Source organism: Protopterus annectens, chromosome 5.part1 (assembly GCF_019279795.1).
Source record: "Protopterus annectens isolate FY-2018-M chromosome 5.part1, PAN1.0, whole genome shotgun sequence".
NCBI classification, from domain to species: domain Eukaryota; kingdom Metazoa; phylum Chordata; order Ceratodontiformes; family Protopteridae; genus Protopterus; species Protopterus annectens.
Genome location: NC_056736.1, coordinates 614424177 through 614451964, shown reverse-complemented (window position 1 = coordinate 614451964; position 27788 = coordinate 614424177). Strand labels below are relative to the sequence as shown.

The 27788-nt window shown below is 38.9% G+C and overlaps 1 protein-coding gene across 7 annotated transcripts in view; it reads left to right on the top strand.

Annotated features, from left to right (window-relative positions):
* Positions 1-27788, top strand: part of FRY (FRY microtubule binding protein) — a 2210679-nt gene that overhangs the window by 1635491 nt on the left and 547400 nt on the right. For all 7 annotated transcript variants that reach the window (XM_044073229.1, XM_044073230.1, XM_044073228.1 and 4 more), the window contains exon 30: positions 2355-2454. In XM_044073229.1, coding sequence (XP_043929164.1) covers positions 2355-2454 — 100 coding nt within the window. The remainder of the gene's footprint in view (positions 1-2354; positions 2455-27788) is intronic.

The following is a 27788-nucleotide window of genomic DNA, read 5'->3' as shown; positions in this document are numbered from 1 at the left end:
CACCCTATTGAAGTTTATGACATTTTTACTATGAACCTTCTTCCATAGTCATTGATTGGTTGGTTAGTTTGCCTACTAACTTTTGGAGTGTCTGTATAAGGTCATCTTGCCTCCTAACTTTTGGGGTGTCTGCCTCCTAAATTTTGGGGTGTCTGTATAAGGTCATCTTGCCTCCTAAGTTTTGGGGTGTATGTAGAAGGTCATCTTGGTAATTCACAGTTCAAACACCTATCCACTATGGTGCTGGTTTCCACTGAGGTCTTTGTCATTCACAGTATAAATGTTTCTGGGAGTTGTTTTTCAAAAGAGTGTTTTGATGTGTCATGGTTACACTAATGATACAAAGGTTCACTTTCCTTCTCGCTGGAAAAAATGTTTTCTCTTTAGTCACAAAAATGTTGTCTTGAGTTATGTTTGGCCTAGACATGTATGATTTCTGACAATTAATCCAGTAAAACTGTGGTATTGGTCATCCGTGCAGCCTCTCTGTCTTCCCCACCTTCTTACCTGAGCCTAATTATTTCATTTGATACTAACAGGTAGAAAAGAGTGTCTAAGGTATGGCAAGTAATTATGACCCTAGATAACCAGCTGTTGCAGAAGATCCAGGTCACACAGGTTTTATTTGATGGCTTGTTAACTGGTTATGTGTACTGGTCTTGCTTGGACCATTTTCAGCCATGGCATGAGCCACATCAGCAAGGAAAATAAAACATATGCAGAAAATTATTAGTGTCACCAATCAACCAGCATGTTTTTTGGAGTTGGGAGGAAAGTGGAGTACTGGGGGGAGTTAAGCAGCCATGGCAGTACATTCACTTATATAATGTCAGGATTGATCCCCAGACCCATGAGGTTTACCACTAAACACTGTGCTTGTTTGGAGAATCTTTCTGCAGAGCTCTATGCCTTGATTTGTACCTTTCCAGTTTACTTTAATGTCCTTTTATCTACGGCTGTCTTGTACTGCCCTCAGGCACCTCCAGCTTCTTTAGAACTCCACTATCAGTCTGTTAACTGAGAAATATCACAGCTGCACTGTGGGGGGCTGCCTTTGTTTCAGGTGGCATTGCTAACCAAATACATAGTTCTGTATTTTACTTCGCCCTACATATTGTGGATGCACATACATAAAAGAGCTGCTGGTTTCTCAGTAGCCAACTCACATTATGTGCATAGCTGACACTTGTCATTTCTAGGAAAGTATGGCTATATCAGATTTTGTCCTTTCTCTTATTAGAACCTGCTCCAGTGGAATTCACATCCCTGTTAGATTACAAAGACTCTTGCCATCAGATGTTTTAAGAGATTCCTCAAGACCTGCTCTCCCAGGCATTGTCTCACCTCAATAATAAATTCTGGTTCTTGGCTTTTTTCTTTAACCCAGTGATACTTCGTTTTAATACTATATTGCATGAAATTATTGTGTACTTTAGGGTGAGTAGATATAGGAACTTAAATTAAAATGTAATTGACTGACTAATTGATATAGTCAATCAATAATAATAATAATAATAAGATGGTGGCAGGATGATGAGAGTAATCCATGTATTGTATTTGTTTTTAAGCTTCTGGTCTTTGGTTGGCTCTTCATTGTTGATGTTTATATGTTTTATGTTGTTGAGTTATGCTGTGTATGTTTACTTTTTTGTGCATGAGCTTGGAGGAACGGAATTTCGTTCAGCTGTAACTAGGGTACGGTTGTAGCTGAATGACAATAAAGTTACTTTGACTTTGTTCAGGCAAGATCTGACAGTTCACTGAATGAATGAAAGCACAGTTGTGGATGATCATGCACATGCATGGAGTTGCATACTTCTTCAGAGCACACACTGAATGACCAGAGTGCTAGGTGTAATCCTGCAGTTTGTCCTTTAGGGGGCAACCACCAGCTAGAGAAGTAAACTGCTAAAAAAATCTTCAGAAGTCACTTCTACCCGAATTTCTGTTTATAATATTTTTTTCATTTTCTTTGTAAGCTGATGACATAGTTAACTCTGCTGCTGAATTAGTATATGTTTAACTATGAAATCAATGCAAATATGTTATTTTATGTAATTTATATTTGTGTCCCATTGTACATATGTTTGGAGTACAGCGTATGTTTATTATGTCATGCTTTGAGCCACAAAGTTAAAATTATGAGCATAATGTGACTTCATAAAGGAGTCCGTAAAAACTCTTGTAATGGCAACGGAATTGAACAAGTCTCTGTATTAGTGTGGGCAGTGGTAATCAGCATTTTCCAAAGCCAAATCAGTGAGTATGCTTTGATAAAAGTTGAAGAGATTACTGTTTTTCTTCATTTTTTGCAACTGAAGCACTAATTATGCTATTCTGTTTCTTTTTTTTAGGAATTATCCATGTGACATAATAACCCTGTTAAACCTAGTCTTGTTTAAAGCATCAGATACCAACAGAGAGATTTATGAAATTGCAATGCAGCTTATGCAGGTATTTGTTCAAAGTACATATTGTAAACATAGAAAGCCATCCAGATACTAGTGACAGCTCACAGAATGATACAGGAACAGAGCAAAACATTTATGTTTCAAAAATCAACAGTTTTTAGTTGTGTTTTAAAGTAATGAGAGGAGAAAATGAAGAAAAAAAATGAGGTGTCTGTTTGCATGTACTGTTCATGAGTAGGCAATTAATAGCAAGGCATAAAAATATACTGTCACTGGCGTCAGTATGACACTGTTCATGAATGCTTCAGTCTCTTCTCTTGCCCTGAATAACTGATCAGGTCCAGGCATCTGTTTATTTTAAGGAAGTGAAGATTGACGAGGGGAACCAGGAGTAGCTGATGGGTAATTGTGAGGCACAGCCAAAAAAAAAATTATTATTACACTATGAGCATAAAGAGACAACCACATATTCTCTGATCTTCTTTCTCTTCTGAAACGAATCACTACATTAAAAACACATTTCCCCCACTTTGTTGCTTTGCAGTAAATAAAAGGCATCCCTGGCATATATCTTTTAAATGCCATCAATTCAGATTACTAGCCAGTGAAAGTTGGGGTAACAACTATGAAAATAGCCAGAATGGGTATATAGTATCTATTTGACTTGTATCCTGAAGGAGACCACATCTTTTATTTACACACATGTCGTGAAAGAAATAGCAGAGTTTTCTTTAGCTGAAAGATGGAAACGTATCATTTCTTCTGGTGCTTGTTTTATGAGATTTCATGCTCAGTGAAATAAAGAGGACTTACTACTGAATTCGACTGCCACATTCACATACAACAAGACATGACAAGCTGTAGCACCAAGTGATTATGTCAAACTTATTACTGGCAAAGTGGTGAAACACTACAATACCCAGAAATGGTTCTTGTTGTTCAAGTTTCATAGCAACTAAAACTGTAACAAAAAGAGATACTGCAAGCCCATCTATCTGGAATTTTGTAAATAATTATATGTCATTTGAATATTAATATGATTTATACAGAAGTGTGACAGAAGGAGATACTGCCAGCCCAGCTATCTGGAATTTTTTAAGTGGTTGTGTCTCATATGTGAATATCAGCATGATGCAATTTCTTGTGTTACAACTGTATTAGAACTGTATGTCATATTGTACAGATGTGTGCAGAAGAGATATTTTGTAAAATACTGAGCAGAAATGTATGTGCACTATTGTAACTGTTTAGATGTATATGTAGTTTAAGAATGGGAACTGAAACACAAGAATAGCTGAAAACTTAAATTACTTTTTAACCACATAATAAAAGAGATGTTATCTTTCAGTTTTAGTGCAACAGAAGACATAATGTCTAGAACTAGAAGTGTTTGTATTGTCTTTAAATATGGAGGAATCTAAATTATTTTACAAATTCCACCATTTGCCAAAAGAGCTAAGGTTTATGTGTTTTCGCAGGAAGCTGCTAAATCAATGGTTGTGAGCCTGGGAACTGATAGTCAGATGACAAGAAGTGATGTCATGCTGCCAGCTACCCCAGCAGTGATGTGATATAAATATTAAAGAACTCTCCTAGTGAATGACTGTGCATTTTGTATTTTGTCATTGACCTAACAGCATCAGCTGGAAGATCCACCCACCACATCTGCCTGCTTGTGGTTCTGTAAGTAAGTTAACTAGGGTACAGTAATTTCTCTTAGGTACAGACAGGAATATAGTGAAGTATAGCTTCTATGTTTTCTTTATTTACTTGAGACTGTTCTGCAATGTTGTTTAAAGGATTTCCTGTGATTTTGAACTCTGATGTAACTGTGTTTATTTACTGAGTATTTTCTTGTTCTTTTATTATTTATTATTAAATATATTTAAACCCTTCATTGTGGCTGATATATGTGAGATATATTTAAGTCCTGGGAGTACTTGCATATTTATTTGGTGACACCACTCCTAATAGCCTTGATCTTGGTCAAACTATCATTTGGATTAATAGTAACATTACACTGTAAGATTTGACACCCTTTGTTAAAGACCTTAAAGTAGCTGATAAGGTGTGGCTGGTGGCAGTCAAAACTACCTTATATTCTGGGCAAAAGGTATAGCTAGTAAACCTGTGCCAGCCTTTCCCAGGTGTGTGTGTGTGTGTGTGTTTGTGTATAAATCAAATCACAAATAGTGTGGGTGTCAGCTACTTGGGCAGGGACGCAAAGCACTGGTTGGAAAGAGAGGGTGCTGGAGGTCTTGGCTTGGCCACTCAGCTAAGATCCCAGCTCTATAACTATGCCAGTGGGGAGCCTTACTGGCAGTCTGGAGAAAGAGGGAGAAACCATCCCCAGACTGACTGTGGTCTCTGTGTGCTCTTAAAGGAAATTGCACTTTACTGTGTGTGTGTTCTTGTCATCCTCCCAGGGTGTACATCCCCCACTGTTGCAAGTGGTGAAGCTTGAGACAACTTGATTACTGGGCCAGTGGTGGGGCATTGCATACTAGTCGGTTGGCAGTGGTGGGATATCCACATATTAAGATTCAGTGGTGTGGATAATGAATTCCTGTAGCCTGTAAGCAGTGGTCACTAAAGAAGGTGTTTGTACTCTCAATCAGCCACACAGTGAACATTCAGAGTTTCATATAACAATTTAGCTTGGTTACTCAAGAACAGCAGGCAAGGATGTAAGCAGAGGAGTATGGCAAGCTGACAAGGACCCATTTGGCTGGGATGTGCCTAGCCAATGGACTGGGGCATGCCGACCTGACTAAAACAAAAATTATTGCAGCCTTGGGCACAGCTGCATCACAGACCAGCAACTGGTAGGACAACCAAGCTGGCCTTGGAGATGTACAACTCCTTTCCACAGAGGACTTAAAAATCCATCTGGAGTTAAAGAAACTTAAACTGGAAGCCAAATGGTTAGAAATAGAAGCAGCAGAGTGAATGAGATGTCTGGAGGCTGAGGAAAATGAGAAACTGCGATGTCTGGAAGCTGAGGAGAATGAGAGGCAGAGGCAACATGAGAATGAGATGCTGACTCTTTGCCAGGGTCATGGAGGTAATAAGGAAGGGAGTAAGCAAACCCCATAAAAACAAAGGTCAGTAAATTTCTTCCACAATTTACAGAGGGTGATAATTTTGATAGTTTCATACATATGTTTGAAAGGGTATGTAAGCATTGTAATGCTGACCAAGTGCTCTGGGTACAGTTTCTGACTCCCTTACTCCATGGTAAAGTTGTAACTGCTATTTTAAATTGTCTAATACTGATTGCTTAAATTATAATATGGTTAAATTGTTTGTTAAAGTTAACACCTGAAGCTTATAGGAAAAAGTTTTGTTAGCATAGACGGAAGGCAGATGAAAGTGTGTGTGAATATATTGTTGAGTTAAGCACTTATTTTCATAGATGGGAGAGTGAGTGTCAGGTCACTACTTTTGAAGGGCTGGTAGACCTTTTGTTGAGGGAACAAGCCCTTAGCACTTTGCCTGAGGACATGAGAATCTGGTTGGCAGATAGGGAATGCAGGACCACAGATGAGTTGGGGAGAAAGGGAGCCCTATACCTAACAGACAGGGCATCACTGCACAGGAAATGGATACCCAGTGCTGCTCATGGGTCTAAGGGAGCTCATGGTGGGCAGCCTAAACCACCCCAACAGAGTTCACCAATAGCAGGGGAAGCCACTAGTCCAGGGTAGAAGGGGAAGCCACTAGTCTAGGTACATGTCCAGGACCAAGGGTTAAATGTTTTAAATGCAACCAGTGGGGCCATGTAGCATACGGATGTCTACGGAGGCAAGGTGGGAGAGCTAGTAAGTGGGAATGACAGAATGCCAGCATTAAATTGTCTGGAGACAACAAGGATACCAAACTAACAAAAGAGGTTGTATCCTATCTTAGTAAATGGGAAACAGGCCTAAGAGAGACACAGCCTCTGACCTAACCATTGTGAAGCCTGCAATGGTTAAAGAGGAGCACTACTTGCTTGGGCAGTCTACTCCAGTCAGAGCTTTAGGAGGGAACCCATTCCAAATACTATTGGCTAGGGTTCACCTTGACTGCGAGGGTGGAAAAGGAAGATAGCAAGTAGGTGTGTTTGAGGATATCCCTGCAGATGTCCTGATAGGGAATGATCTTATTTATGGAGTACCTTGTGTGCATGCAGTGACATGCAGTCAGACTCAGAGACAAAGATGTGGGTCTGGTAGCCTGGGGGGACCTAAACAGACTGCAGACATGAAGCCAGGACTGGTGCGATGGTTACTTCAGAGAGGGAGCTACCCTGCAGCAGAGAGACTGAAGGTGAGCCACAGCTATTTGTGGGTACTGATGTTCCCTTGGACAGAGTGACTGCAAAAGTAGAAGTGAGTAGTAGTAGTACCCAGGCTGACAGTGAGGCACCGCTGTCAGAGAATACCAGACTTCCTGTGGAAGGGGGGCTGGGAAGGGTTCCAAAGAGAGAGCTGAGACAGGCTCAGCTCTCAGTTCCTGCATTACAAGGCCTGAGGGAGGTAGCTAGTGAGGCACCTGATTCTCAAGGGAAAGGGGAATCTGTATATCAGGACAAAGGGTTACTGTATAGAGAGTGGACCCCTGAGGGAGGGCTACAGGGTGAGAGAATACAGCAGTTGGTAGTGCCCAGAGCTTACCTTCTGGCACTTCTAGCCATAGCCCATGACATTCCTTTTGCAGGTCATATGGGCATAAAGCATATAAAGAGATGTATTATGCAGAACTTTTATTAGCCTGGGATTTCCAGAGATGTAATGGGGTACTGAAGGCCCTGTGAGCAGTGCCAAAAAGTAGACAAGGCAGGGGACAAGTTCAAAACTCCTTTGATGCCTTTCTCTGTGATTGAGGAGCCATTTCAGAGGGTTGCTGTGGATATTGTGGCACCTCTGAGTACCCCACGTTCCACAAGGAAGAAGTATATCCTAGTGGTAATTGATTATGCTACCAGATACCCCGAAGCAGTGGCTCTGTCCTCCAGTGAGGAAGAAAAGGTGGCAAAATGCTTTGTCACAAGTTTTCATTAGAGTAGGTTTCCCAAATGAAATACTGACTGACAGAGGTGCCAATTTCATGTCAGACCTGCTGGCTTGTCTGTGGAACTACTGTGAGGTGAAGCTCCTAAAGACCAAACACTACCATCCCCAGACTAATGGTCTAGTTGAAAGGTTAAATTCTACAATCAAGACCATGCTACTGGCATTTGCAGACCAGTTTAAGAGTGAATGAGACAAATATTTGTGCTATCTGTTGTTTGCTTACAGAGAGGTGCCCCAGGAATCCACAGGTTTTTCACACTTTGAGTTGCTGTATGGGCATAGGGTGAGGGGACCTCTAGATTTGTTCGTGATGAGTGAGGAGGGTGAGTGTGAATCCCACAAGGAGTCTGTTGTGGCATATGTCCTAAACTTCAGGGAAAGGCTCAGGGAGCTCATGTTCTTGGGCCAGGAGAACCTGACAGAACCCCAACAGCAGAAAAAGGTCTGGTATAACAGGAATGCTCGAGCTAGAGAGTATGCTGTAGGGCAGCAGTTTATGGTTCTCATTCCTGTAAGACAATGTAAGCTGCAGGCAGCTTGGGAGGGACCCTTCAAAGTGTTAAGGAAGGTCAGTCATGTTAACTACATGGTTGAACTGCTAGGCAGGAGGCAGGGGCACAAGCTGTACCATGTTAACATGATGAAACATTAACATGATAGGGAGGCCCAGGTGCTAAGTATTTGCAGTACAAGCCAGGAGGAGTCTGAGGGGGATCTATGGCTACAGAGAGCCAGCCAGTCAAATCCCAGATTACTATGGTGGAGCCTAGGGTTGCAGGCATATGATGCAGCACTGTACTGGGGTCAGCAATGGCAAGGTAGCTGGAATCTCAAGACAGGGTATGGGGTAGTGTATTCCCAGATAGAGTGAACCTTCTCAAGCAGTGTTTCTCAAGGGTCACTTGAAAAACTAGCTTGAGTCTTCAGGGTGGGGGGAGAAATGTAACAAAAGGAGTTACTGCCAGCCCAGCTATTGGGAATTTTGTAAATAATTTTATGTCATTTGACTATTAATATGATTATGTAGAAGTGTGACAAAAGGAGATACTGCCATTCCAGCTATCTGGAATGTTGTAAGTACTTGTGTTACATCCATATTAGAACTGTATGTATTATAATCTGAATGTAAAAGATATATATAGCACTCACCTATAGATGTTTGTAGATATGAACTTCTTAATTCCTCTTTTTTCTTCTATATGCATTGTTGAAAAATAAATAAACATTATTGAAAAAAAAAAGGAACTGTATGTCATATTTTACAGACGTCAAACTCTAGGCAAACACAAACTTTACAAGACAGGAAAAAAAGAACTGGAGCAAGCAACGCAGCACCCAAACAGAAGTAGTAAATATCCTTTAATGTTGTAAAGCACTTTTCGTTTGGTACAGTGCACAAACTTCTTCAGACAATCAAAGCTTCTTACACTGATACTATAAATACTGATTCAATTAGCAGCTCAATTAAGCAAAGGAAATCCATCAAACACATTTAAAAGAACATTGACTGCTTAAAACCACCTTCAAAACAGGTTAAATCTAACCTCTAAAGCAGGATGTGTTAGTAAATATTAAATCAACACACATATCAAAACCTAAAAAATAGAAACAAAATTAAAAAACAAGCTTATAGACCAACACAATGTTGGACCCTAAATAAAAACAAAAAACCTTCATCTTAGTAAACTTTTAAGTTTCAAAATGCTGCTGATAGAGCAGCATTCATTCAAACCAGGCAGATTGCAGGCATTCAATCTGACCTGCTAAACTAGCTCCAATTCTTCCAACTTCAAGGGTGCTGGGCCACCCCTAACATCCTGACAAATCTTATCAATCACCATAAATTTAAAACTATGATCAGGGTGAGATGAAATATGCTTAGCTAAAGCATTTTCAAGTTTATTTTTTCTACTAGCATAAATATGCTCATAAAGCCGGTCACGGAGTCGTGTCTCTGTTTTTCCAATATAGAAAGCCAAACAATCCTGGCACTGGGCTAAGTAGACTATCATCTTAGAGTTACAATTCACTCTACATTTCAGAGTGTACTGCTGGTCGAGCACCTTAAACCTGTTAGATTCTATAATATATTGACAGTAGTTGCAAGATTGACATTTATACATGCCAGCAGTTCTAGCACGCCCAGATTGACGTTGTTCAAAAAAAGCTTTAAGATTTTTAGCTTTCTTATAAATCACAACTGATTGATCCCCAACCCTGTTGTAGACGCTAGGGTCACTTCTAAACAATGCCCAATTTTTACAAATAATGCGAAAACAAGCATTACTATTGATGTTATAAGTTATGATGAAAGTGGGTCTTTGAACCATAGAATCACAGGTCTTGTTGGGTTCATTCACTAACAAAGGGGCAATGTTCCTTTCTTGTTGGAAATCTGTGTGTACACTATCTAAAATAGGTTTCTAAAAACATCTTAGACGTTTATTTGAAACCTCCTCTCTAATGTCATTAACCATTGAATCAGGGTAGCCTCGGTGTAAAAACATACTCCTTAACAAAATGCATTCATCATGAAAATCAGTGTCAAGAGTTATAATACGGGCTGCCCTAACTAACTGGCCCTTCACAACCGCCCGCTTCTGATGGTGCGGGTGACAGCTAGAGTAATGCAAGAAAGAATTTGAATACTTGCTCTTCCTATGAATTTTAGCCATAAATGTTTGGATGGAATACTCTTTAGATAACCAAATATCCAGGTAGGCAATAGCCTCAGTGCTAAATGTGGTTGTGAACTTCAGGAACTGGGTGGTATCATTAAAGTGGTTAACCACCATGTCACTGGTCGCTCTGTTGCCATTCAACAAGATAAAAATGTCGTCAAGGTAACGGGTATAAAAGACCATACTATCCTTAAGGTCAAAGTTGTTAAAGACATAAAGATGCTCCCAATAAGCCATTACCAAATTGGCAACACTGGCTCCACAAGGGGAGCCCATCGCGACCCCCACTTTCTGTAAATAAAAATTGTCACCAAAAATAAAATAGTTATTGTTAAGGATGATATCCAGTAATTCATTAATTAAATCTAACTAATTTCTGGTACCACTGTTTAATTTTAATGCTTGCCCAACCCAGTCTAAAACAATATCATGCGGGATGCACGTATACAAATCCTTGACATCTATAGTAAGGAAGTTATAGCCAGTGTCAAATTCTAACTTGTTGATTTTATCTAGAAATGACCATGAATCTTTACAAATTTGGTCCACTTTGACCAAAAATTTCTGTAAAATTGTGTCTACTACCTTGGCACATGGGTATGTAGGGGAACCCTACTATCCACAAGTGGGCGCATAGGGGGATTCAACACATCTTTGTGTATCTTTGGTATGCCAAACAGACAAGGGTATCTAGGGTACACTGTAGACATGTAATTAAACATATTCTGATCTATTCTTCCTTCAATGTACATTTCCTCAATAGTATTCTTGATGTTGTTATAAGCTCTGTTGGTTTCAGATCTTGAACTAAGTAAATAAGATGAACTATCAAGTAAAGTTAACATACGATCAGTGTAGTCAACACTGTCAAAAACGACCATCCCCCCACCCTTGTCAGGTTTACAAATATGAAGGTCTTGTGATTTAATAATATCAATACATTCCTTCTCAATTTTAGTACTGGCATCCAAGGTGGAAAAATGGTGCTCAGTCTGAAATTTCTGACGAATGTCTAACTCACACATAAGCTCAAAACTCTGCAATAATGTATGTAACGGGGGGTTATAAACACTGGAGATTCCAAAAGGGTTACTATTAACAAAAGTGTCACCGCCCATCATCAAGTTAAAGTTAAGTTTCCTGATAAATAATTTAACATCTATAATGGTCTTAACCATATCCAACTTCTGGGCGGGGACATAAGTATAACCCTTAGAAAATAATTCAACCATTTCAGATGTAATGTTAACCGAAGAATAGTTATACACATTAAAATCACCTTCTACATTAGTTATGATAACAGGTAAATTATTGTCCTGGTGGTCTGACAAATTATGCAAATTGTCACTGGATGAAAAAACTTCAGACTCATTACAACCATGAGGTAAAACATATTGAGAAGCAAAATCAACATCAAGAATATTTGATACATCATTGACATGTGTTGACGTACAAAGAATATCAGATGTATTTAAGTCCTGTATTGCTTGGATTTCTGGTTGGACTTCTGGGAGAATTGACCTGTCATATGTTTCGGTCTTGCTCCTAAAAAATTAGAGTCATTTGACTTCGAATTATAGTGACCCGACTTACTGTTGTTTTGCAGTCTCTCACTCCTTCTTACTTCTGTTTGCATCACTTCTTCATTAACTGAAGCACTATCAAAGGAGGGATTATTGTGTAGAGACTGGTTTTCAGAAAGGTTGAAGCTTGAATTCAGAGTCGTAACTCTATTGTCAGAAGATGAATTAGTTGGTCTGATTGGGCCCTGCCAAACCTGGGCAAAAGGCGGTAAAGGGTATGCAACCCCTTCACTATATGCCTTTACATCCCTATCAAGTTTCTTAATTTTATTATTTTTGAGCTTGGTTAAATATTGGTCTGTGCTGGAAAAAACATGGCTGTAGTCCTATTTATAGCGAAAAAATTCTTTATCAAGCCTAATCAGCTCATCCAGCTCAGTTACTTGTTTGCTTAAAGAGTCGACTGACAGGGAGTAATGTTTAATCATTAATTCTAGCAACTCAAAACCCTGTTGGTCGAACAACGCAAGTAAGTCCTTGTGAAAAGTAGAATTAGCAACCAAGCCAGTAGGATATTGATAGTGCCTCAGTCCCTTTGGGACTATTTTCCATGCGAGACACTCACGAAAATATGAAATTTCCAGCTGAGTCTTTTTTAGTTTGACTAGTAAGCTGTCCAGAGACTTAAGATTAAAAGAGATATCAAAACGATCCCTTTCTTTGACAAAGTTCTGCTGGACTGTCAAGTTGGAAGCTGTGGTAAATGAAAAACTGTCTGCCAACCAATTAGTAATATCTGGAAAAAACAGAGAGTTATTAGCCACTTCAGCCGCCAGAACCGCGGCTGCCGTAGACAAAGGGGCAGCTGAACCAAGCGTAGCTGGATTAAGATTACTTGGAATAGCGGAATGTAAAATATTACCTTGTAAACATTGCCCGCTATCCTGCCCATCGACAGGCTGCAGAGCCTCCTGAACTGTAAGCATACATCTGGCCTTAATACTCCTCTGCCTACACTCTATACTCGATGAACCCGGCATATGAAACACCATTGAGCCGGTTTCGCAATTAACAGAAATGTTAGTAAGATCCTTTTGCAAAGGTAACGAAGGGGGTAACACAGCATTTTTCATACATTGTTGACACTTTAAATTGTCAAGCCTTGCCAGTAATATATCCATTCTTGACATAAGAGCGTCTAAAGGGTTATTGTTCTCAAAACAGGTGTCCTTAGTTGATGTTACATTTCGTTCATTGACTCCATCTTTAAAAACATCAGGAGTATTATTCAAGGAAATGCTGCCAGGGCTAGCCTCTGTTCCAGACGCCATAAAAACAAACTCAAACTCTAGGCAAACACAAACTTCTCAAGACAGGAAAAAAGGAACTGGAGCAAGCAACTCAGCACCCAAACAGAAGTAGTAAAAAATCCTTTAATGTTGTAAAGCGCTTTTTGTTGGTACAGTGCACAAACTTCTTCAGACAATCAAAGCTTCTTACACTGATACTATAAATACTGATTCAATTAGGAGCTCAATTAAGCAAAGGAAATCCATCAAACCCATTTAAAAGAACATTGACTGCTTAAAACCACCTTCAAAACAGGTTAAAGTTCCTAAAGAACCTGAAGTTCACATCCACATTTAGCACCGAGGCTATTGCCTACCTGGATATTTGGTTATCTAAAGATTATTCCATCCAAAAATTTACAGCTATAATTCATAGGAAGAGCATGTATTCAAATTCTTTCTTGCATTACTCTAGCTGTCACCCGCACCATCAGAAGCGGGTGGTGGTGAAGGGCCAGTTAGTTAGGGCAGCCCGTATTATAACTCTTGACACTGATTCTCATGATGAATGTATTTTGTTAAGGAGTATGTTTTTACACCGAGGCTACCCTGATTCAATGGTTAATGACATTATAGAGGAGGTTTCAAATAAACATCTAAGACGTTTTTATAAACCTATTTTAGATAGTGTACACACAGATTTCCAACAAGAAAGGAACATTGCCCCTTTGTTAGTGAATGAACCCAACAAGACCCATGATTCTATGGTTCAAGGACCCACTTTCATCACAACTTATAACATCAATAGTAATGCTTGATTTCACAATATTTGTAAAAATTGGGCATTGTTTAGAAGTGACCCTAGCGTCTACAACAGGGTTGGGGATCAACCAGTTGTGATTTATAAGAAAGCTAAAAATCTTAAAGCTTTTTTTGAACAACGTCAATCTGGGCGTGCTAGAACTGCTGGCATGTATAAATGTCAATCTTGCAACTACTGTCAATATATTATAGAATCTAACAGGTTTAAGGTGCTCGACCAGCAGTACACTCTGAAATGTAGAGTGAATTGTAACTCTAAGATGATAGTCTACTTAGCCCAGTGCCAGGATTGTTTGGCTTTCTATATTGGAAAAACGAAGAGACGACTCCGTGACCGGCTTTATGAGCATATTTATGCTATTAGAAAAAATAAACTTGAAAATGCTTTAGCTAAGCATATTTCATCTCACCCTGATCATAGTTTTAAATTTATGGTGATTGATCAGATTTGTCAGGATGTTAAGGGTGGCCCAGCACCCTTGAAGTTGGAAGAATTGGAGCTAGTTTGGCAGGTCAGATTGAAACCTACAATCTGCCTGGTTTGAATGAATGCTGCTCTATCAGCAGCATTTTGAAACTTAAAAGTTTACTAAGATGAAGGGTTTTTGTTTTTATTTAGGGTCCAACGTTGTGTTGGTCTATAAGCTTGTTTTTTAATTTTGTTTCTATTTTTTAGGTTTTGATATGTGTGTTGATTTAATGTTTACTAACACATCCTGCTTTAGATGTTAGATTTAACCTGTTTCGAAGGTGGTTTTAACCAGTCAATGTTCTTTTAAATGTGTTTGATGGATTTCCTTTGCTTAATTGAGCTGCTAATTGAATCAGTATTTATAGTATCAGTGTAAGAAGCTTTGATTGTCTGAAGAAGTTTGTGCACTGTACCAATTGAAAAGCGCTTTACAACATTAAAGGATTTTTTACTACTTCTGTTTGGATGCTGCGTTGCTTGCTCCAGTTCTTTTTTTCCTGTCTTGAGATATTTTATAGACGTGTGCAGAAGAGATATTTTGTAAATTACTGAGCAGAAATGTATATACAGTATTGTAACTGTTTAGATGTATATGTATTTTAACAATGGGGACTGAAACACAAAAACTTAACTTCAGAAGAATAGCTGAAAACTTAAATTACTTTATAACCACGTAATAAAAGAGATGTTATCATTCAGTTTTAGTGCAGCAGGAGACATAATGTCTAGAACTAGAAGCTTTTTGTATTGTCTTTAAATGTGGAGGAATGTAAATTATTTTATGACTTCCACCATTTGCCATAAGATCTAAGGTCTGTGTGTTTTCGCAGGTAGACGCTAAAATCAATGGTTGTGAGGCTGGGAACTGATAGTCAGATGACAAGTGATGTCATGCTGCCAGCTACCCCAGCAGAAATACTTAAAATATTAATTTAAGAACTGCCAATGAAGAGCTGAAGCTAGCCCAAAGGCTCAATTAATTGCAGACTCTATGTTAGTCCAATAAAAAGTATTACATCACATTTGTATTCCAGTCTTTGTGTAACCCAAAGCAGAGTGTCCTTGAAAGTGTCAGACAGTCTATCCAGAGATTCTGAGTGTTAGCACTCATTTCTGAGTATTCTTTTCTAAGTAAATGCAAACAACAGCTGGTGTAAAACAGCAGGATGAAAACTCATTACTCAGACTGCATTGTCAGAAAGACAAAATCTGAAAAAAAAGAAAGCTGTCAGTATGTTTGCCCCATCAGGACACTGAGGGTTAGAACAAAATAAAAGTTAATAATAACTACTTAGAGTGCCAGAGCGACTGTAACCTATATTCCTGCTGTTTTCAGTCAGTATGACCACTTTTCACTGACTACTACCAGTGAGACAGTGAAAGCTAAGCCTTCCATGTTTTGTGCAGCTGATACATCATCTGCAATACCCCGGTGCTGCAGTGGCATTATATGCTGTTTTGTTATACAACTTCCTTTGCTTTATAAGTACCATTACATCTGAGTTTGCTCCAGTTGCTGAACCCTCAGTGTATTTTTGTTGAGTGAGTTTTTTTTTTCAATTACAACAATGGTGTTTGTGGGTGACATTACAACAGAAATATTCACAAAGGCCATTTTGGATTAAAACAGCCAGTGTAAACTGGCATTTTCACAAACTGTAAAGAATTATTTCACAGGGAGGGCATACCCCCTATATCCTCCATTTAGTGACTTAGTACCACATTTTACCAAAGTTTAATAATACCAAACCTGAGAGGATTTCATCTCAGGAAAATATTTCTCTAATCATTTGATAGTCCACAATTCCATAATGGTACATTTGGTCACCATGGTGCAACTCAAACCACTGTTTTAACCCCAGAATATATAAAGTAAAATACATTATTTTCTTTCTTTTATACAGCACTGTTGTAAGGTCTGTATAAAGCTTCCAGATATTAGGTGACAAAAGTAATAACCAGAGCTGTAGATAGGTCCATCTATGTCCTAGGCAATGTCTCCAAGTGGCAACCCCCAACACTCCCACAACCCAATATATATATATATATATATATATATATATATATATATATATATATATATATATATATTCATCCACAGTGACCAAAAAAATATAACTGCATGTTCATATGTAGATTTATTTAAAAATGGACATATTTGCTGATTAGTCTTAAGTTGTGTTAAGTGGAAGCCATGGAGGTGAGCATATAAGTATTTTTTACAAACTTTGTTGTTTTTTATATGGAAAGGTTGTAGAAATTTAAACAGAAATGACACAGTGATGCAGGCCTTATGTTCACATCTTGAAGGGGTTATTGAGCAGCTTTGTATGTGTTTATTTGCTAGTTCTCATGACTTTCATCAGGGGTGTCTGAGTGCTATTAATATGATTATGCCTTTGATAGTATGAGAATGGTTTGTTACATATAAACATGCATGTATATTTTAGTTAGGAACTTAATATTTTAATTTTACCAGCTTTTCAGTTTTGTATCATAGGCTGAATGTTTTATACTTGTTTTTTATAATGAATGTGTTATTTGGGATTTTGCAAGCTGGAGTTTGGGTCAGGTGATTAGCACAACTGAAGAGTCAGCTGATTCTTTTATATGTCATGTGACTATTCCTAGTATTTTTATTGGTTAATGGAGACTTAAATACAAGTATTTTGAGATGTTATTTTATTGTATCTGAAGAATCATTGTGGAAGCAATGAGATTAAATTCAAGTTATTTTTAACTGCCGTGTCTACCGCCTCCTTGGTTTTGCCACTTGATTACATTCTGTACTAGGAGTTGATTTCATCCATTGATGTGGTGAGATTTTTGTGACATTAATACAATGGAATCATGAAAAACACTGTATACATCAAGAAACCTTGGGTCATTTGGAAAAAGAAGCCACTAAGGAAGTGCAAAAATATAAAGAACAAAATCTAGAGATTTTTGAATGGTATAAGAAAAACATATGGACATTGAAAAGAAACAGAGTTCTGATATAGTTCAATATTTATGCAAAGGAGAAATCTAGATTAATCAATACAAAAAAAGCAGCTCCAAAGCTATTCAAAGAGAAGTACAGGCAAAGGAACCCAGATGTGGAAAATTTCACAATACAAAAAAAATAAGATCACAAAGCTGGAACACAGAACAGAAGATTTGTAAAGCAGAAGTTAAAAAATAGAAGCTGAATTTGTGGAATACTTTTGAAGTGAAGGATTTAGTGTAGGAAGTCTAACAAAGGCTATGTTACAGCATGTTGGAACAGTGAGTCTCCCAGTAAGGAGAAACAGGAGGAGCAGGAGACATCTGAAGAAGAAATATGGCTATGGGAAAGAAATGAAATGTAATGTAGTGCAATATTTATGCACAGGAGAAAGCAAAACTAGTCAATACAAAAAAGCAGCACCAAAGATATTTGAATACAAATACAGGCAAAGGCACCTAGATGTCAAAAATTTCACTAAACAAAAAATAAGATCACCAAGTGGGAACACAGAACAGAAGATTAGTAAAGCAGAAGTTAAAAAATAGAAGCTGAAGTTAATGGAATACCTGTGAAGAGAAGGATTTAGTGTACACAGTCTAACACATGTTATGTTACAGCATGATGTAACAACGTGTCCCCCAACTAAGGAGAAACAGGAGGAGCAAGGGAAATCTGAAGAAGAAATATGTACATGGGAAAGAAATACATTTAATATGGTGCAATATTTATGCAACTGAAAATGCAAAACTAATCAATGTAAAAAAGCAGCACCAAAGATATTTGAAGAGAAATACAGGGAAAGACATCCAGGTATGAAGAATTTTGTAATACAAAAAAATAAGAAAACTAAGGGGGAAAAGTAGAAAAGAGGATTAGTAATGGAGAAGTTAAAGAAATAGAAACTGAATTTCTAGATTACATGCAAAGTGAAGGATTTAGTGTAGAAAATCTAACTCTGATAACATTACAGCATGATAGAATAATGAATTCCCCAAATTAAGGAGAAACCAGTGGACCAGGAAGCATCTGATCAGTTGCCATATGAAGATACTTTGGAACCTTCAGTAGGAATTGAGTACAAAAGTTGCAGCTGAACAGCAAGGGAAGGAACAGGAAACTGTTGTAATTGACACAGTCAATGTTGTGGAGTGATAGGCCAGTGAGTTCTCATATGACAGCGCAAGGGATGACACTGGATGAAGCTGAAGAGAATATAGTTCAGGAAGATGCTCTGGAACCTTCTGTAGAATGCCCACAGGAAACAGAGAACAAAGAATGTGCCCTTAGTAAATGATCTAAGGGAAGAGCTGCTTGGTTTAATAGAGATGGATAGACATATTCAGGTCAATGAAAGAAATAGACTACAGAAAGTCAATAAGACCCAAAATATTAGAAGTTTGATAAAACAAATGAACACAATAATCAATACTGTTCATAGAAGTTCAGCAATATAACAGAAATAAATAATTCTGGAATTATAGCTAAACTCATTAAACTAGGTATAAATCCCTATGTCACAAGATGGGTTGCCAACTGGCTCACTGACAGAACCCACACTGTAAAAGTTGCAGACTCCAAATCTGACCTCAAGGCAGTGACAAGTGGAGTGCCACAGGGTACCGTCCTGGGACCTCTCCTGTTTGGTATCTACTTCTCTGAAGTACAGGCTAACACAGAAGGCCTCTGGCTAATGAAGTTCGCAGATGACTGCAAACTAGGAGCCATAGTCAAGTCCCCAAATGGTGTGGACATCCTACAGAAGGGCCTCACTGAGACAGATGCCTGGTGTCAGAGCCATGGCCTCAAGCTCAATGCCAAAAAGTGCAGTGTCATCCCCTTTGGTAAAAACTCTGTACCCATGAACTACCACATAGGCAGCAATCTACTTAACACCGAATGCATGATAAGAGACCTTGGGACCCAGGTGGACAGAAGTCTCTCCTTTGATAGTCACATCGCCACAGTAGTCAAAAAGTCCTTCTATGTGGCACACCTCATCATAAAAGGGTTCTCATTAGGAAGAAAGAGGTCATTGTTCCCCTCTACTCGTCACTCATTAGACCCATTATAGAGTACAATGCCCCTTTTGGAATGTACCTCACAAGACATCTGCAGCAGCTGGAAAGGCCACAGATGTACCTCACAAAGAGGATTACTGGCCTCAAACAAATGCCCTACACTGACCGCCTCAAAAAACTCCAGCTTTACTCCATAGCATATCGCCTACTCCGAGGTGATCTCTGCCTAACATATAAAGTTGTCAAACCCAGAGCTGTTGGACATGCTACACCTAAAGAAATCCCAATCTCTCCAAGCTACATGCTCTAGGGACTTAAACCTTGTCACCACAATAAATAGGACACGCTGGAGGGATAGATTCCTGTCCCAGAGACTTCCTATACTCTGGAACAAGCTACCCATCTATGTCAAGCAAAGTTCTTCATTAGCACTCTTCAAGAAACATCTTGATGAGTGGATGGGAAATAGGAAATACACCCCGGGGATCACTTCTGTGTCTCTGCTGGACAGTGGCACAGGAAAATAACTTTCTTAGGTGGTGTAAGCTATGGTACCTTGCTGGCTAGGCTTGCGTAGGCCCTTGGGCCGTTAGCCTAGTAGCAACCTATGAACCTATATATTACTGTGCAGCTAAATTAATAACAGATAATATCTTACCACAAAAACACAGGGTAGTAAGGGAAAGGAAGGGACGGAACCAAACGCCATTTTGAACAGTACAGACGAGGGAAGGGATCAAGAAAAATACTCAGAAAGATAGACGTGATAAAAGCAATGCACAGAATCAGAACAGATCAGGATCTGTTGAGCACTATCACAAATGATAAACTAGAAATATCAGCACAGGCAGAAAAAACTTAGAAGATATGCAGATAAATATAAAGGAAACGTGCAAAGTAAGCAATTTATTAATGACCCAAAAAAGTTTTATAGAGAATTGAGAAACAAGGCAAAAGCAACAGAAATACCACCTAAAAAAGCAGAAATAGACAAGTTTTGGAGAAATATCTATGAAGTTCCAGTGGATCAAAAAAGATGCTCAATGGATAGAAGTAAATGAAAGATTAAGAAGTTCAAATGTACAGGATATGAAATGGGATGAAGTAATGGCCAGAGAAAATTGAAAAAAAAAATTAAGAAAAGCTCTTAATTGGAAAACCCCAGGCCCAGATGCAGTACCTAACTTTTGACTATAAGTATTAACATTTTTACATGAAGATCTAGCCATGAGAAAGAACTATTTATTTGCGCACCCCAAACAGATGCCAACCTGGTTAACAACAGGAAAAACGATACTCCTACTTAACAGTGAACCTGCAAGATATCCTAAAAACTATAGACCAATAACTTGCCTTCTGAATTGATGCTGACAGAGTTTATAGTCACTTAGAACAAAACTCAGTCATGACAATAGAACAAAATGGTGACAAAAGAAAAAATGATAATTTGTTGTTAAATAAAGTCAAACTAGAGAATTGAAAAAGAGGAATAATCTAATTATGGCATGTATAGACTACAAAAAAGCATTTGACAGCATCCCACATTCATGGATAAAAGAATGCTAACAAATGTATAGGATATACCCTACACTGACTGATTATAATACAGTGATCATGAAACAGTGGTAAACTGCTTTGCAGCTACGCCATGATAAAGGACAAATTATTATCCTATGGTTAAAAATTCCAAGGAGAATATTCCAGGGCGACTCTGTCACCTCTGCTCTTTTGTCTTGCCCTTAGCCCAATATGCTATCTACTGACAGATTAGATCATGGTTACAATCTGGCTCCCAGAAAAGTGCAAAGACTTCTCATCTTCTTTTTGTGGATGATTTAAAACTGTACAGCTCATCAGATAAGCTGAAAGCACAACTCCAAGTGGTCAAAACTTTCTCAGATGATATAAGAATGTAATTTGGTCTTGATAAATGTGCAGAAGCAACCGTTAAAGTAGGAAAACCGCAGCACCAAGAAAATGTCAGTCTGGAACAGGAATGCAATATAAAAGTTGATGAAGGATCAACAATAAAACATGAACAAATGCAAATAAAACTTAGTGAAGAATATTTTAGAAGACTAAAATTAATACTGAAAACAGACTTGACATCTAGGAATAAAGTCCAAGCTATAAACAAATTTGCTCTTCCTAATCTAGCTTACAGTTTTGAGAAGCTTGACTGGCCCCAAATGGTACTAGACCAGTTGGACAGGAAAACAAGAAAAATACTTCATGTTTATCAAATGATTTATAAAAATCATTTTATATCAATATTATATATTCCCCTTTCTGAAGGAGTTATGGGCCTCCTCAAAACTGATTACACGTATAGATCTGCAATTATAGGACCACATGCATATCTGCTGACTTCACAAGATCCAAACATAGTGAAAGTTTTAAAACATGAGGAGAACAAGTCTAAGATGACTTCCCTGCTTAGTTTAGCAGAAACATATTGGTGTCAAGTGGGAATGGAAATCAAACCAGAAGTAGATAAAAATTAGACAGCAACTGAATGTGCCAAAAAACAAAAGAAAGAATATAAGGTGAAGGATCAGATGAGAAGGCAAGAAATGTGGAAAATGCATAAATATAGTTGGAAGTATTGAAAAATCTTGGAACAACCTCATGTTGATAATGATTGAATACAGAAATGGTTCTGGAGAAGTCAATTTAAACCAGAAGATGAAAGGTTAATATTGGCAGGGCAAGATAGTGGGCTACATACAATTTGATTTACAAGTCCATTGAACATGTCAGAGAAGCAGGCAAATGCAAGTTTTATAAAGCAGAATTAGAAACGCATCTTGTTGCTGGGTATGATACACTAATGGAAAGGCATAATAATGTGGCAAGACTGTTATATAATATTGAAGTAGCTGAGAAGCATTGGAAACATGATCCTCAAAGTATTATAGAAAATGATGACATTTACATCACATGGGATCACCCATTACCAACAGTTCATTAAATAAAAGCAAGAAAAACAGAAGTAGTGAAAAGAAGACGAACATTAAATTGATCATTGAAATTGCTACAGCCAATGATTACAGTGTCGTGTGTACAGAGTAAGAGACACAAAGTCATAAAATGCGAGGATTTACAGGCAGAAATTAGGGCAATGTGGAAGAAAGATACCCAGACAGTTCCAGTAGTAATAGGAGCAATGGGTCTCATAAAAAAGAATTTGCAGTCATATTCAGATGTGTTACAGATGCATGTAACTCTGTATGAATTGCAGAAGGAGTCAATTATGGGCACATTGAGGGTGCTGCGAGGAGCACTTTTGGCTAACATAAAGATTGAAACAATACTAATTTCATGAACTTTAATCATACTTTGACTTAGGAATCAGGTCCATTCCCATCATGGTATTAGAAACCCAAAATTCTTGGAGAAATTAAGCCCAAGAATAACAATAGGATGACAGAGGCACCAACAGAGAATTGGCCCTGGGGCCTTCTACACCTACCCACCAACTCTTCTCATATTGAAGGCAATGCAGAAAGCCCAAAAACTGTGCACATACCTAATCCTGATAGCAGTGTACTAACTCAGACAAGTATGGTTTAATTTGGCACCGCTCATGCTGGACATCCCTCCCCATATTGTGGACGTGTGAGAGCCTGATCACCTACCCACCAGAATGCCCCTACACAGACATCAATGCCATCAAGCTCTTTGAGTGACTTTAAGGCCTCAAGTTTATAACTACAGTTATAGACCTCTTGATGTTTTCACAATAGCCTTCTGCCAGTAAGACATATGAAAAGATTCATCAAATGTGCTCTATAGAGAGCAGTAGACCCTAATGGAACCCCTTTGACCATGTTCTGCAATACTTAGCAAAGCTATTTGAAAATAGCTCTAGTTATTCTACCTTCAAGGTGCATTTGGCAGCCATTTCCTATTTTCATGCAGGCTAACACATTACCTCCTTAGCATGCTTAACTTCAGCAAAGCCTTCTTCAAGGATACCTTTCATCTTATTCCGCCTATTAGAGATCCTTTGCCTCGCTGTGATCTGTACTTCATCCTCAAAATCCTAACAAAGTCACCATTCAACTTCTGTCTTAGAAGATTATTTTCCTAATTGCCATTGTATCTGAGAGAAGGGTATTGGAACTTTAAGGGATGTTCATCAATGCACTTTGCCTTGCCTTACATAACGATGGAATGGTGCTCAGAAAAAAAAATTTCCTTCATAATTAAGCTTACAGTGGAAATCAGTTTGTCAGTCCCTAGCCATTTTTTCTAATGACCAACAAAGGGAGGATAGGCAATGTACATTTTTTTTTCTGAAACTCATAGGTTCATATAAGGTGACTAGACTAATGACCCTAGGGCCTTTACAAGCCTAGCTGTGGAAAAACCAAAGTACCCTTATTGACCATAGTTAGATGGTCGTTATTAGCAGAGCAGTTCTGTGATCAACACCAACTGCCCCTGCCCATGTGAGAGATCGGTGCCACCCCAGGGTGAATTTACAGTCACCCATCCAGTTGTCAAGGTTGCGCTTGAATAGGGTCATTGAGGAGCTCTGCTTCACATGAAGTGAGAGCTTATTCCAGAGGAGCAGCAATCCCTGGGAGATATATCTGTCTCTCCAGCGTGTCCTGTTAATGTTACAGGTTAGGTTGAGATTCCTGGAACAAGTTATTCTTGCCCCCATTTGATTTGTGGATGTGCAGCATTTCCCATTATGGCAAAGTCTGAGACGCTTTGTAGGCCAGGCAGAGGATGCCTCTCAAAAGCCTGTATGATACAGAGTACAGTGACAGGGCTTTCAGTCTTTCTATGTATGTCATGTTTTGGAGGCCCTGGATTTTCTTGTTTAGAAACATCTGTGGTCTTTCCAGTTGCTGCAGGTGTCTGGTGAGGTACATAGAGAAGGGAGTATTGTACTCAAGTAGTTGTCTGATAAGGGTCAAGTGCAGCTGACCTACAACCCCCCTGGTCATGGATGCTATGCCCTTATTTATGAGAAGCATGATGTAGAATGCTGTTCTTACCACTACTGACACATGGTGATCGAAGTTTAGATTGCAATCAGCCTGAGTTCCCAAGTCTCACAAAACTGAGTTTTGAAGTTTAGATTGCAATCAGCCTGAGTTCCCAAGTCTCACAAAACTGAGTTTAAGCTTAGAGGGGTGCTATTTATATCATAATTAGCAGGGGATACATCTTTGCCAAATGGGATAACGATGCATTTTTTTTTGTGTTAGGTTTTTAGTCCATGACTTTGGCACCAATTATTTGTCTGTGTCAGTCATTTCTGTAATATGTTAACATCGTTGGGGGGACTCAATGATTGCGACTAGTTTGCAGTCATCTGCAAACTTGGTAAGCCACAGGCCATCCATCTTCACCTGGACTTCATTGAAATAGATTCCAATAGTAGAGGGCCCAGTGCAGCTCCTGGCTGGGGTGCTCTCAGCAGCCTTGAACCAAGTCGCAGTGACTGCACAAACATCAGCATCTTCCAAGGTGAGGAGTGATTCCAGGTAGTGCAGTTTACTCTCTAATATCCTAGCATTAAGCAGCATGACCTTGAGTTTGTCTTTAGTAGATTTCTTTACGTTGGAGGTTTAGTTGTTTGGACATTGCCTAAAAAAGGCACTATGGGGGAGGCAAGCATATTTACCAGTATCCAAAAGCTTTGAGGAGACAGGTGAAGGCCATCTCTGACAAAGCAGTGTAGACTGTCGACCATGTCTTCCCAGGGAGACAGATACTGGATCCCCCTGGAATGACACCAGAAGCTAAGCCAATTATTGAAATCAGTCATTTTTGTCTGTATTGTGGCATCATCCTAGGTAAAGGTAGGATGCTGCTTCGGTTTGGGGACATACCTGCCTTGACACATAATCTGAGAGTTCGGTCATGTTTCTCTTCATATAGCACACAGAGGTACATCTCAAGTCATTCACACCAACATGTACTATGACAGAGTCATAACAGTACATTTTGTTGAGTGACTTGAGTGCGTACATGATATGATGGATCCTGGCACCTGACAGGCAGTTGACCATGACCTTCTCCTTGTCCATCGTGGTGAGGGGGATATCTGCGTGTCTCACTATTGATTCGCCTATGACCACAGCATTAGGTTTTGAGGTGTTTTGCCTTAGGGGTTTATTGCGGAGACACTGATATGTGTATTGTTATGTGTAGAGGAGGATTCTGTTTGTGTAACAGTATGTGTATGTTGTTTGCGCTTGGGAGGTCTGTGGTCTTTTGGTAGGCTCTTAATGAATACCTCCATGTATGTGGGTTTATGTTTCTTGACCTTATCTTGTGTGAGAGGGGAGTTGTGTGTGCTGGTAGCCTGTTGTATGTGTTGTATATTGTTATGTGAGAGGAATGATTCTAATTTCATGGAATAGTTACATTTCTCACATGCTGTGCTTGTTTGCTTTAGGAGCGAGTAGTTGTCAGTATACATGAGGCAATTACAACATTACTTCTGGATGCCCATGTCAATCAGGTTGGCTGGAGAAATGGTGGGAAACTGTCCGTCCATTATGGCAGGTATATATTGTAGTAGCTAGTCGGGATGGGCTAGATGGACCAGGGTTTGCTTGTGAGACTAACAATAGTGTCTCTTCTGTGGAGGGCTAAGGGTGGAAGACTGCATTAACACCTCAGTATGCGCAACTGAGTTGCACGCTAAGTAGCATTGTGCAACTGTGTTGCGTACAGACAGGCAGTGGAGCTAAGGGGGTTCTCTAGCAGATATCAAGGGAAAATTGTGTTTCTAAGTGTTTTGTCTGTACACAGCAGTGCTAAACCCTGCAGCGTGGTGCACAGCTATGCACAAATGTGGAGCTTAAGCACAAGTGAAGTTAAATAGTTTAAACACAAATTAATCAATAGGAAAGTGAAAACTGAGCCAGTTTCAAGCAATCCCCAACTCAGATGGATCCTGAGCTACACACAACTGGCAAAAGGGTGCAGGAGAGACTTCTTAATGTAGGATGGCTGATTTTAGTACTCAAGCAATACCACACAGCCTAGATTCAGCAAATCTGAGTGCAGCCTATGCTATGAAATACAGAAGTATTAGAAATTCAAAGTGCAGAACAGTCACAGAAGTAAAAACAATGAAAAAGAAGCAGCAATTAAGCAAAATACAGTTTAAAAAACTGCAATACAATCTTAAAATATTCTTATTTTTTGTTGAACTCAGTCGATGCTTTGGATTTAGTTCAGATTCACTCCAGATCTCTGGCTAAAATACTCAACTAGTGCAAGTCCCAGAATAGTGAGACTTGACCAGAAATGTGGACTTGTATGTATTAAGTCCAAGACTGACATTTCTTGGAATATTCCCTGGTCTCTAAGACATGGTAGTCTTGGAGTTTGTGTATACATTCTTTTTGGGGGGGAGGCTTGCCCCTACATTAGGAGGTGCTCTAAAACGTTGTGGTAAGGGGAGCCAGATGAGGCAGCTATGGCTGTGCTGGGATGCACACTTACTAGGCTCGGAATTACAATGGGGATCGGGGCAAATATCTTTTCAGGGATTCTAAGGTTCTATATTATCAGATGAAAGAGTTTAGAAAAAGTGATTAAATCTTCACTCCTTTGCTATCAAAGAAAATGTCTGTATGTGTCCTAGATACTTTTAGCAGACAGGTATAAGATTATATGAAATTCTGCTATATCAAAAAGAGAAGTAGTCTGTCCTCATCAATGAAAGCAGTGATGACATCTATAACCTTCTTAAGAATGCTTTTTTAGATGGTAGCTGCATTGTAGCCAACATCTCCACATCTTCACCAAGCAATACAAATTGTATATTACTTCCAGGACAGTAAAAACAATACCTGTAGAAAATGGAAAACAGTTAACACAATACCCTGACCCCATGTAGAAAATGGAAAACAGTTAACACAATACCCTGACCCCATGTAGAAAATGGAAAACGGTTAACACAATACCCTGACCCCATGTAGAAAATGGAAAACAGTTAACACAATACCCTGACCCCATGTAGAAAATGGAAAACAGTTACCACAATACCCTGACCCCATGTAGAAAATGGAAAACACTTAACACAATACCCTGACCCCATGTAGAAAATGGAAAACAGTTAACACAACACCCTTACCCCATGTAGAAAATGGAAAACAGTTAACTCAATACCCTGACCCATGTAGAAAATGGAAAACAGTTAACACAATACCCTGACCCCATGTAGAAAAAGGAAAACAGTTACCACAATACCCTGACCCCATGTAGAAAATGTAAAACACTTAACACAATACCCTGACCCCATGTAGAAAACGGAAACCGTTAACACAATACCCTGACACCATGTAGAAAATGGAAAACAGTTAACACAATACCCTGACCCCATGTAGAAAATGGAAAACAGTTAACGCAATACCCTGACCCCATGTAGAAAATGAAAAAGTTAACACAATACCCTGACTCCATGTGGAAAATGGAAAACAGTTAACACAATACCCTGACCCCATGTAGAAAATGGAAAACAGTTAACACAATACCCTGACCCCATGT